At 41.8% G+C, this 13,615-nt stretch overlaps 1 protein-coding gene across 1 annotated transcript; it reads left to right on the top strand.

The window, feature by feature from the left end:
* The first annotated feature begins 1,131 nt into the window (after positions 1-1,131).
* LOC128231055 (Na(+)/dicarboxylate cotransporter 3-like) lies at positions 1,132-13,542 on the top strand. Its single transcript, XM_052943475.1, has 14 exons — positions 1,132-1,242; positions 1,575-1,724; positions 3,036-3,151; positions 4,499-4,644; positions 5,315-5,399; positions 6,225-6,422; positions 6,605-6,733; positions 6,969-7,049; positions 7,225-7,329; positions 7,542-7,627; positions 11,016-11,131; positions 12,074-12,235; positions 12,419-12,556; positions 13,154-13,542. Exons 1-14 carry the CDS (start codon positions 1,132-1,134, stop codon positions 13,316-13,318), a joined length of 1,788 nt encoding a protein of 595 aa, XP_052799435.1. The 3' UTR covers positions 13,319-13,542.
* Positions 13,543-13,615: the final 73 nt, after the last annotated feature.

Here is a 13,615-nt window from a genome sequence, read left to right as displayed (position 1 = left end):
TTGCCTACACTTTGTTGCGGAAAGCTGACGTGACGCAATGAAGCACGTAGTAAGGACGCTGTGGACGTTACGTAGCGTGTTGGTGATTGTACTGACACCGCTGCTGCTGCTTCCGCTACTTATCCAAGGAACACAGGTTCGTACACGCATTTTATAAGGACAACTTCACACATAAGCCAAGGCAAAAAATGTCTACAAGTATCTAAACGCTAATGGTCAAAGGTACGTACACGCAAAGACGCCAATGGACAAAGGTACGTACACGCCAAGGGACGAAGGTACGTACACGATATGGGACGAAGGTACGTACACGCTTTGGGACGATGGTACGTACACGCCAAGGGTAAAAGGTACGTACACGCCAAGGGACAAAGGTACGTACACGTAAAGGGACAAGGGAACGTACACGCCAATTGACAATGGTACGTTCACGCCAAGAGACGAGGGTACGTACACGCCAAGGGACGAAGGAACGTACACGCCAAGGGACAAAGGTACGTACAAGCTAAGTGTAAAAGGTAAGTACTCGCCAATGGGCAAAGGTACATTCACGCCAAGTGACAAAGGTACGTACACGCCAAGGGACGAAGGAACGTACTCGCCAATGGGCAAAGGTACATTCACGCCAAGTGACAAAGGTACGTACACGCCAAGGGACGAAGGAACGTACTCGCCAATGGGCAAAGGTACATTCACGCCAAGGGACAAAGGTACGTACACGCCAAGGGACGAAGGAACGTACTCGCCAATGGGCAAAGGTACATTCACGCCAAGTGACAAAGGTACGTACACGCCAAGGGACGAAGGAACGTACTCGCCAATGGGCAAAGGTACATTCACGCCAAGGGACAAAGGTACGTACACGCCAAGGGACGAAGGAACGTACTCGCCAATGGGCAAAGGTACATTCACGCCAAGGGACAAAGGTACGTACACGCCAAGTGACGAAGGAACGTACTCGCCAATGGACAAAGGTACATTCACGCCAAGTGACAATGGTACGTACACGCCAAGTGACGAAGGAACGTACTCGCCAATGGGCAAAGGTACATTCACGCCAAGTGACAAAGGTACGTACACGCCAAGGGACGAAGGTACGTAAACGATATGGGACGTAGGTACGTAAACGATATGGGACGAAGGTACGTACACGCCAAGGGACGAAGGAACATACTCGCCAATGGGCAAAGGTACATTCACGCCAAGGGACAAAGGTACGTACACGCCAAGGGACGAAGGAACGTACTCGCCAATGGGCAAAGGTACATTCACGTCAAGGGACAAAGGTACGCTCACACCAAGAGACAAAGGTACGAACACGCCAAGGGATGAAAGTACGTACACGTCAATGGACAAACGTACGTACACGCCAAGGGACAAAGGTACGTACACGTCAATCAGCCACCTCATCTAGGAACTACTTGACAGGAGCAATTTCGAATAAAAACCATGCACTGCTTGACCCAACGGCGGGTGTTCGATCTGTGTGTATGTGTGTGCTGGTCGCCCTAGGCGACGTTGTGATATATCTGATTCTCTACTAACACTTCACCGGTTTTGTCTCCATCTTGCAGCAATCGGCGGCGGGTTTCTGTTTGTTGCTAATGGCGGTGTACTGGGCCACGGAGGCGTTTCCGATCGCCGTCACCGCCCTTCTTCCGGTTTTGATATTTCCACTCACAGGTGTCATGACAGGCAAAAAGGTCTCATCTGCATATATTAACGTAAGTTGATTTTCTGAGTCATACATAAATTCCGGCATGCCGGTAACGTTTTTAAGTTTATACTTCTTACCAATTTATTTGAGCTTGTTCTTGACCGAATAGTCTATTTCATATTCAGTGGGAAGAAATCTACGGTTACGAAATGATGTTGCCCCAATGTATTTGTTCAACGTTAGCCCAATATCATGATGCAAATCGAGTCACAGTTGGTTCCAGGCCTCGGGCCGACGTCTGCATTATTGTCGGCGTTATGACATTACCAGTGTTGGTCCAACATAAATTGACCACACGTTGACGATTCGTCGGAGTTTTGCGCTATAGTTATGTTGTTTTGTTCCATTTAAAGCTTCTGTATCATTACAGGATGTATATCTTTGTGTTTCCGGACAAAAAGGAGTTTTTTTGTAAATTAAACTATAAAACTCTGAGGAAAAGAATTTAGCGCAAGATTTCCAAACTTTGTTTTAAACTATTTTTAAGATATATATATTTAAGACACATATACTTGGGTTATTAAATAATGGTCCAACGTATATATTATTTTAATTCTCGTGGCCACGACTTACTTATCAGTTCCCGAGACTTGGTTATTTCGCGGCAACGACTAAGTTATGTCATGGCCACTACTATCCAACTCGTTCCCATGCTTGGTGATCTCAAAGTCGAGGTCACGACTTACTCAGTCATGGTAACGAGTTAGTAAGTCGTTGCCTCGGTCTAACGTTTTCATTGTCACAACATACCATGTCGCGGGGAGGAATTAGTAAGGCGTGTCCCGAGATTAAACAAATCACATACTAGTATATATGTTACCACTGTGCCACCGTAGTACAAATATCAATTTGAATAAATTAACTTTAAAACATATTTAAACCCATGATAATAAATCGAACACTTAAGGACACTTTTTTCAAGAAATTATGATTTATACGGAAAAAACATGATAGTTTTATGATCATTTTTATAATGTTAAATAACTAGTGAAGTTATGTTGACTGCAATGTTGGCCTAACGTTAGCCCGACATCGACAAACCAACTGCGATGTTAAATAGTTTGCGTCATTTCTCTAATACAGGCCCGATGCATTCTAGCCAACGGCAACATAAGCCAACAGGCCTACCAATATTCGACGTTCGCCCAACATCTGCATGCTATCTAGGTAGTGGTGGTATGAGAGGCACCGAAAAAGGCCTCCTTCAGTAACTTCGGTATTATAAGCCGGTAAATATATATCCACCAATTTAACCTGACATCGACAGTAATCTTTTTGCCGATTCTTTTTAGCACGAATAACTATGTCGTTTGAACAGGACTCATCGATGTTGTTTGTTGGTGGGTTGATCATGGCGGTGGCGGTGGAGCACTGGAACATTCATAAGCGGATCGCCCTCAAATTGCTCCTCGTCATTGGAACCCAGCCAACCAGGTCAGTGGACGTTTCCTCTACCAACAAAAGCACCGACATTTACACGGGCGTAAACATGTCAATACCTTTCTAATACTAATATAAAATGGTTTTGTTTGGGGTAATTGTATGCATAATTTCTCGACTAAATTGAATATTGACATAAAAATTCCACTGTCAATTTGGGAGGGTGTGGTTGCCTGAATCTGCTAGTGCTTTAACGATATCCTGATGGTTTTGGCATCTACACATTACCAGATAATATCCCCAGCCCGCCCCAGGTCCCTTAGCACTCACTTATCTATTTGATATTAAATTTATTATTTATTTTGGTATACAGGATAAGGTAAACCATATCGAAAGGTTCAAAGTATACACACATGAACTCCATTTTTGTTTACAATTTTTGTTTCACATAACCCCAATTCAATAGCACAGTATGCCAAAAGGGGCGGGGAGCTTTCGACGGCCGCCACCACCTATGTATATGATTGGCATCAAGATTTATTATACAATAAAAATAACGTTTCAAGACTTTCTCGATGTCTCCTGTTATCATTTTACATCATCTACTATTTCCAACCAGACTGTCTAGGCTGGGATTAGGATTTGTTATTTGTCCCAGGTCTAGGGCACTATTGCACGGATAGCTGAATTTTATTGCAAAACACTGTTTACGTGAGTCACTTTTTTTCCTTGGATTTTAGCTTACATGTCAGTAATGTGTCTAACAACCTCAGTCTATGTATTGTAGTCAATGTTGTTATAATATTTCGTAGCACCACGCTGATTTTTTTGGGTTGAAATATACTACAGTGTGTAGTTATTCCGTCACGTCACACGTTTAACCTCAATAACGTCACACAGATGCAAGTGGATGTTGGGTATGATGCTGCCTATCTGGTGTATGGCTTTGTTTGTACTTTGGGGTTCGCACATATTTGTGGGCCAATGACAATCGAGAAAGCCGGAAAAAAATAACCATCGCCCGACACTCATTTAATGAAACTAACGCCTGGACTTTTAACAAAAAGGTTTACAAAAAGGGAGGAGCTGGTGGGTCAAATAAGTGCGGACACCAACATTATTATGCCGTCAAGCTAATTCCTGTTCTATGTTTTACCATTACAAAAATGTTTTGTGTGTACACTACTGTATGACTGACTGCTGGCACCGCAACTGCAGATTGATGTTGGCAATGGTGCTGTCAAGCTGGTTCGTAATCTATGTTTATACCACTAAATTATGTGTGTACACTACTGTAAAACCGCTAGCCCCGCAACTGCAGGCTGACCATGATGCTGTCAAGCTGGTGTTTATGTACTGTGTTTCTACAACCGTATCTGACCGCTAGCACCATCCATACAGGTTGATGGTCGGGATGATGCTGCCTAGCTGGTTCCTGTCCATGTGGACGTCCAACATCGCAACGACGGCTATGATGACGCCAATCGCCGACGCTCTGCTGCACGAGCTAGCCAAGGAAAGTGACGACAACCCGCTACACACCAGTGGTTCGTGCTTGGTAGTGATGTTGGTGATAGTGCATGATTTGTACACGCATGACAGCTATATTAAAGTCCAGTACAATTGTGTTTCCAGCATGACGTCGGTGTTGAATGTTTATTTGTACGTTGTTGTATTGTCATGGCGTGTGGTCTAGGAACATGCTTACTCTGGTCGCTTTTTTGGCATATTTTATTCTCTCTGAAAATTATAAATCACATAACACATTGGAGATATGTTTGTTCTGTTGATCTATATATCAATGTCTTGCTTGTTTGAAAAAGCACAACTGTTGTTTCAGAGACGAGGTATCCAGTAAACGGCTATGGTGCATGTGGTGTAAGCAATGTGCCTGCGGCATGTAAAACGTACAGTAGGCAGTTTGTAAATTGATTTGAAAGTTATCCGGCAGTTCATAATTTAATGTTAGTACTCCTAGTCAATATGATTCACATTAACGGAACGTTTTAACGTTTCTGCCGTTGAACGTGTCACCAAATCAACAGTCACTCTCTATAAACCTGTGCAAAATGCAATCCATTGACATTAACCGTTTTTAACTTTTTTATTACAATGGCTGAAGCATGTCATCTCGCTTGCCTTGAAACCAAGTTATTGTTACGGGAATGACGGACTATTATTAGGTGCGCGTGTGTATGTGTGTATTTCTGGTTGTAGAGGAGGAGCACTCCCTGCAGCCGCCCAACAATCTCAGCCTGGTGGAGGCCCAGGTGGACACGGAGCTCGTCATCCATGCTGAAAGGTAAGGTAGGCTCGGTAATTCCTCAAGCACAATAAATGTGTTTTCGTCGTGATTTATTATTATACTGTGTTTTTACCAGAATTTGGAATCATTTAAATGGTGTAATTAAATACAAAGTCAATCAAAGTTTTGGATTGGTAATTTATATTTTAATATATTTTAAGAGGAGAGGCACCAAATGGGTATATCATGAAAACATAATGAACTTTTTACTAAGCCTGTATTATCATTGAATGGCATTAAAAACATATTCGATATATGATAAGTCAGGGTTTTGTTTGTGTTAATCAAAACCTGAAATGATTTATTTCAAGTTCATAGTTTTGAGTAATAAACCATAGAACGAAACTGCTTACCTATGATGTATTTCCTCTGGCATTCGATGTATTTTTTGTTAACCTGCAGATGCTAAACGGAAATTTTGAAAATCCCGAACAGTGTTCTAACAAAATCATATTATTATAAAATTAACATTATGGCTCGTATCATGCGATCGCGTATTCTCATGATTTATCGCGAATCGATACCATCATGTAACTGTATTATCAAGATACATTTATAGCCCGCCGTCTTTACTAAACTTACGTGATTATTACAGCTAAAATATATACCGACGCTTGTTTCAAATTTACTGAAATTTACGTGTTGGCAAACCCAGTAAATTTCGAATTGGAAAAATACGCAAAAACTGCGGAAAATACATAAACGAAAAGCAATGTGATACATCAGTAAGTAAGATTCAATGCGTTTTACACAACGATATTATTTTATTAAAGTTTTGACAAATATCTTTTTTTCTTGACTGTTCATTGTATTTTTATAAAGGCCGGACAACACAAGTTACCGCCAGACTGAGGACGATAGCAGCGACAGTGAGAACAACCGGACCGGGAAGGCGGACAGGGAACACCGACAGCTGGCCAAGGCGATGACCATCAGCATTGCGTACGCAGCCAGCATCGGTGGCACCACCACCCTCACCGGATGCTCCTCCAACATCATCCTCAAGGGACAGGCCGACCAGTGAGTATTGATGAAATAAAGAATTAGAATATGGGTGCACTTATCGTATTGAAGGATACATAATAAAACATTATATTCAAAATATGTGTCTTCTGTCAGCAGGTCTACTCCACATCTACGTGTTTTGTATTAAACGTTTCACTGCTCACAGTTGCATGGTGGATTGATTCATTTTGATTTAGGATATTCCGAGAGCGGGGCGTGGATTCCGGACTGACGTTCAACACGTGGCTGGTGTTGGGCTTCCCCGTGTCCCTGCTCGTCTTCCTCACACTCTTCCTCTGGCTTTCACTACACTTCCGGGGATGCAGGTATGCCCGCCCCTTAAGCAAATGATGGCATAGGACTACACTATTAACACCATGTACATGTAGTTATTCTGGTATGATATCCATAAATGCCGGACGTTCAGATTATATATTAGAAGCTTAAACATCCGTTGATGCAGTTTTACTGAACAATAAAGCATCTCTTGACGCTCTAAAAAAATATAATGCACACTGACGACATCGTGATATAAGAATAGCTATCTGTCTTTCTTTACAGTTGTTTCAAAATGAGGCCAAAATCCATGTCGAGGGTTCGTAGCTATATCGAAGAAGAATACAAGTCTCTTGGACCAGTCAGGTACCAAACTCATTTATGTTTATGTTTATGTTAAGAATGCAAATATGGTTCATTATTCTAAACAACTAAGCCTTCCTGTGTTTCAAACCTGAAATAATGATTCCGTATTTTGTTGCTTTATATGTCTGCCTATTTTCTAAAAGCCAATGTTATTTGTTTCGCTACTGTTTGACAGGTTCCCGGAAGTGACGGTTTTGATGTTATTCGGGCTACTCATAGTCCTCTGGGTATCACGCGACCTTGGCGGCGCCGGTGGCTGGGGAAACGCCTTTCCAAATGGGTATGCATATACTTTACTTCCTGATTTTATACAAATACGACATATTCGAGCACAGTAATATCGGTAAAGTTTAATTAACTATATTTCTCTTTCAAGTTTTACACTCGCCCTCGCCTGTGTCAAGGTCGACCTTGTGGTTTCTAAATTGAAAGTTTGGTGACCATGCGCACAAAGGCACTTAAAGAAATGACTTGTTTAACTTTATGCTTCAGTTACGTGACAGACTCGGCGGCACCCACGTTGGTGACGGCACTGCTGTTCCTTATCCCCGCTAACCTCCCAGACTTTTTTACTATAAGTACGGCCTCACTTGTATAATCAATAGACACACTCCCTCACTCGTACAATATCCATAGGCACATTTTCTAACTCGTACAATCCATAGGCACATTCCCTAACGCGTACAATCCATAGGCACATTCCCTCACTCGTACCATCCATATAGGCACATTCCCTAACTCAAGCAATCAAATGACGCATTCCCTCACTGGTACATGCCATAGGCACATTTCTTTAATCGTACAATCAAATGACACATTCCCTCACTCGTACACTCAATATAGACACAATACCTATTCCGTACAATCAAAAGACATATTCACTTACTCGTACAATCCATATACACATGCACTCACTCGTACAATCCATACACACATTCACTCAATAGTACAATCCATACCCACATTCACTCAATAGTACAATCCATAGACATGTTCCGTCACTCGTACAATCAATAGTCAAATTCACTCACTAATACAATCCATAGGCACATTCCCTCACTGTACAATCCATAGGCTAATTTATTCACTCGTACAATCAATACGTTAATTCCTTCACTCATACAATCAATAGGATAATTCCTTCACTCGTACAATCAATGGGTTAATTCCTTCACCCGTACAATTAATCGGTTAATTCCTTCACCCGTACAATTAATCGGTTAATTCCTTCACTCGTACAATCAATAGGTTAATTCCTTCACCCGTACAATTAATCCGTTAATTCCTTCACTCGTACAATTAATCGGTTAATTCCTTCACTCGTACAATTAATCCGTTAATTCCTTCACCCGTACAATTAATCGGTTAATTCCTTCACTCGTACAATTAATCCGTTAATTCCTTCACTCGTACAATTAATCGGTTAATTCCTTCACCCGTACAATTAATCGGTTAATTCCTTCACTCGTACAATTAATCGGTTAATTCCTTCACTCGTACAATTTATAGGTTAATTCCTTCACTCGTACAATTAATCGGTTAATTCCTTCACTCGTACAATCAATAGGCTAATTCCTTCACCCGTACAATTAATCGGTTAATTCCTTCACTCGTACAATTTATAGGTTAATTCCTTCACTCGTACAATTAATCGGTTAATTCCTTCACTCGTACAATCAATAGGCTAATTCCTTTACTCGTACAATCAATAGGTTAATTCCTTAACTCGTACAATCGATAGGCACACTCCCTCACTCGTACACTCCATAGGCACACCCCCTCACTTGTACAATCAATAGGCTCACCCCCTCACTCGTACACTCCATAGGCACCCCCCTCACTCGTACAATCAATATACACATTCACTCGTTTGTACAATCAATAGACACATTCCCTCGCTCGTACAATCCATAGGCTAATTCCCTCACTCGTAAAATCCATAGGCTAATTCCTTCACTCGTACAATCATTAGGTTAATTTCTTCACTCGTACCCTCAATAAACACATTCCCTCGCTCTTACAATCAATAGGCTCATTCCCTCCTTCATACAAACCATAGGCACACTCCCTCACTCGTACAATCCATAGGCACACTTCCTCACTCGTACATTACATAGGCTTATTCCTTCACTCGTACAATCAATAAACACATTCCCTTGCTCATACAATTCATAGGCTCATTCCTTCACTTATAAAATCCATAGGCTCATTCCTTCACTTATACAATTCATAGGCTCATTCCTTCACTTATACAATCCATAGGCTCATTCCTTCACTTATACAATCCATAGGCTCATTCCTTCACTTATACAATCCATAGGCTCATTCCTTCACTTATACAATCCATAGGCTCATTCCTTCACTTATACAATCCATAGGCTCATTCCTTCACTTATACAATTCATAGGCTCATTCCTTCACTTGTACAATCCATAGGCTCATTCCTTCACTTGTACAATTCATAGGCTCATTCCTTCACTTGTACAATTCATAGGCTCATTCCTTCACTTGTACAATCCATAGGCTCATTCCTTCACTTATACAATCCATAGGCTCATTCCTTCACTTATACAATCCATAGGCTCATTCCTTCACTTATACAATCCATAGGCTCATTCCTTCACTTATACAATTCATAGGCTCATTCCTTCACTTGTACAATCCATAGGCTCATTCCTTCACTTATACAATCCATAGGCTCATTCCTTCACTTATACAATCCATAGGCTCATTCCTTCACTTATACAATCCATAGGCTCATTCCTTCACTTATACAATCCATAGGCTCATTCCTTCACTTGTACAATTCATAGGCTCATTCCTTCACTTGTACAATCCGTAGGCTCATTCCTTCACTTATACAATCCGTAGGCTCATTCCTTCACTTATACAAACCATAGGCTCATTCCTTCACTTATACAATTCATAGGTTCATTCCTTCACTTGTACAATCCATAGGCTCATTCCTTCACTTATACAATCCGTAGGCTCATTCCTTCACTTATACAATCCGTAGGCTCATTCCTTCACTTATACAATCCGTAGGCTCATTCCTTCACTTGTACAATCCATAGGCTCATTCCTTCACTTGTACAATCCATAGGCTCATTCCTTCACTTATACAATCCGTAGGCTCACTCCTTCACTTATACAATTCATAGGCTCATTCCTTCACTTATACAATCCGTAGGCTCACTCCTTCACTTATACAATTCATAGGCTCATTCCTTCACTTGTACAATCCGTAGGCTCATTCCTTCACTTATACAATCCATAGGCTCATTCCTTCACTTGTACAATCCATAGGCTCATTCCTTCACTTATACAATCCATAGGCTCATTCCTTCACTTGTATAATCCATAGGCTCATTCCTTCACTTATACAATCCATAGGCTCATTCCTTCACTCGTACACTCCATCCCGATCAATAGGTTAGTTTCTGCCCAGGTAACGGAATCGAGAGTGATCTTATAAAGCCTTCGTCACAATTGAGCAAAAGTATATTAGTATATACTATAAACTATAAACCAATAGGCACATAACTTCACTTGTACTATCAAAAGATACATTCTTGCACTTCGACAATCAATAGACACATTCCTGCACTCGTACAATTAATAGACACATTCCTGCAATCCGACAATCAATAGAGTCATTCCTGCACTCGTACAATTAATAGACACATTCTCTCACTATTACAATCACTATGCACATTCTTTCACTCGTACATTTAATAGCCACTCTTCCACACTCGTACATTCCCTCACTCGTACAATCAATCGAAACATTTCCTCACTCGCTCTATCAATAGGACCATTCCTTCACTCGTACGCTCAATCGACAAATTTCCTCACGTACCAAGAACAGTCAATTATATGAAAGCATTCGTCGGAGACAAATGGTTAACATTAAACAGATTTTTTTTAAATTAAGCAACTATTGAGGTATATAAACGTCTCCTTCAGAAAATCGACCGGTGGCGGTAAAACCTTTGCTCACGTGGCGAAGCGTCAACGACAGGCTGCCATGGGGTTTGTTCCTGCTGTTCGGCGGAGGATTCGCCCTCGCAGCGGCTTGCAAGGTACAACCTTACGCCGCTGTAGGTGTTGCATCATACTGCAACAAGTAAATTGTAACCACGCCCCCCCCCCAGGTCCGGAAAAGCGGGGACTTTAATTTTAGGTCCAGCAAAGCCCGGGTATAATCCCCGCCCTGCGGGAAACGAACTGCTGGTAAAATCCACCCGCATCCCAGGGACCCTAGGTAAGGCCCATTCCCCGTTATTTTTGACGCGAAGACAAAACCACTGCATTCACCCGGCACTGCGGGGCCATCTTGATAGTAAAAACCCGGCCCATTTCCCCGGCTATCTCCGGTATACCCCTGGACCTGGGGACGTGGTTACAATTGACTGGTGCATAACGTTGAAATAAAAACTCTGACGTGTTCTGTGTTATGCGGACGCCCCGATGATGTTCATCTCACATTTAAGGCATCACATTACGGTTGCAATTTGGTGTTACATGTATTCTATTGCAAGCCAAATGGGTCTCTTCCTGCTGTTCGGCGGAGGATTCGCCGTTGCAGCGGCTTGCAAGATACGCCCTAGTAGGTGACCCAATATGGGATATACCGGGCAAAGGAAACCATATCGGATGAGAGCAAAGCTCTAGCCCGAATATGGTTTCCTGCGCCCCGTATATCCCATATCGGGTCACCTACTAACCCCGTAACGTATATATCACTTCCACAACCTGTTAACATGTTTAAATGATTCATTTATTCATCGGAATCGGAAAATAGACGCCATTATGGTACGATATAAATTTGGTGACCCAATACGGAAAAATATGGGGTCACCGCCTGACCAGTCCTGGACCAATCGCATTGCGTCTTTCATGTTGGAGGCATGATATTTACCTCTTATTTGTAAACTTGATAGATATAATTCATGCTGCAAATACTACGGTCGTTGGTGTGCAATTACAGAAACGGCGTAGATTAAATGTTTTACTTCTCCCAGACGTCAGGCCTGTCGGTGTCTATTCGGGAGGCGCTGTCGGTTTTCCAGGATCTTCCGGTTTGGTTGATGTCATTGCTCGTGGCGCTGTTGACGTCATTTGTCACCGAAGTAGTCACAAACACTGCCACGTGCACTTTAGTTCTTCCGATCATAGCAGAATTGGTGAGTAGGGTTGGATATATCGGAAGGTCTAAACGTTTGCTTTCCATATTATAAGTTTGTTATTACATACCATAAATTGTATAAACTTTTTATCATTAATTGTTCAAAGGTCATCCTTGCTAATGTTTTTCTCTTGGACGGAATATAGATTACGTGAGTACTGTTTTTACACCGTCTCTTTAGGCGCTGAGTATCGGCGTTAACCCTTTATACCTGATGATTCCTACGGCGGTGGCGACATCGTATGCCTTCATGTTGCCCGTGGCAACGCCGCCCAACGCTATGGTGTACGTGCTGGGGTACTTCTCAATGACAGAGATGGTCAGTGTAACCTATTGTTTATTCAGCGGTGTATAACATGTATAACAGTATTATCTAATTATGTTGGTGAAAAGTGACAAGACTCATTATTTTCCATTTCTTTTAAAGCACTTCAAGAAAATCGCTACAGGCCAATATAGCTATACATGTATGTGGTATCCGAGTTCATTTGCCTACGAAGGGTGGGTGGGTACATTGCAAACGCACTGTTCGTATGTCCTTTCGTTTAAGCAATAGCTGTGTTATTATTAATGGAATTTCATCAATGTAGATCTCAATCAATTTCCACACAATTATAGAGCAACACGGGGTGTGCCGCGCATAACATTCCTGCTCTTGTCTGAAAGGTCAAGATTAAACTTGGAGGTCAACGTTATACAATATGGATAGGGTTTTCTTAGTAATAATTCATGTCCCATTTGTATTTTTATCACAGAATAAAAAAATCGTCCCACTTCAGGTCAATATGTCAGTTACAACAATCTATTCAAGTAACCTTCATATTATAAAAATAACTATTAGTACAACAAGGCCCAAATCGGGCATTTGTCACGTGTCTGTGACAGCTCGTGTACAGTCTGGTTTTGTTTGTTACAGATGCGGGCAGGGTTTGTGATGAACATTTTATCTGTACTCATTCTGACGCTGGGTGTGAACACGTGGGGAGCCGAGTATTTCGGGTTAAAAGAACTTCCGACAGCCTTTACGGACCTCATCTCCAACCAGACTACCATCACTCCTGGCAACACCACCATCACGTGACTTCTACCGATGGAGTGGGATGGATAGGACTGCGAACTCGTAGCATTAGCAAAGTGAAGTGTCACAGTTTACCCCCAACGTAACTGTTAAGTTGACATTGGTGCATGTGTATTTCAGATCACTCAATACCGACACATGGGAACACTGTAGCACAAAATATACTCCTCAGAAAATGAAAGTGTTGAGATTTGATCATCAGTTGCTCTGATGTTATTGTTGTTACATTTCACCGCTTAATACCGCCATCATTTCTCAGGGTGTTTTGCCGAACTCCCTTGTACAGCCATATATACAACT

This window comes from Mya arenaria, chromosome 4, assembly GCF_026914265.1.
Source record: "Mya arenaria isolate MELC-2E11 chromosome 4, ASM2691426v1".
NCBI classification, from domain to species: domain Eukaryota; kingdom Metazoa; phylum Mollusca; class Bivalvia; order Myida; family Myidae; genus Mya; species Mya arenaria.
The sequence above is the reverse complement of the archived record's forward strand: the minus strand, read 5'-3'. Positions and strand labels throughout refer to the sequence as shown.

Bases quoted from the DNA above. Each gene is read 5' to 3' on its own strand.
- LOC128231055 (XM_052943475.1), top strand. From the start codon at position 1,132: ATGGGACGAAGGTACGTACACGCCAAGGGACGAAGGAACATACTCGCC. The intron at 3,152-4,498 runs GTCAGTGGACGT...CCATCCATACAG, and splicing joins ATTGGAACCCAGCCAACCAG to GTTGATGGTCGGGATGATGC. The intron at 6,734-6,968 runs GTATGCCCGCCC...CTTTCTTTACAG, and splicing joins CTACACTTCCGGGGATGCAG to TTGTTTCAAAATGAGGCCAA.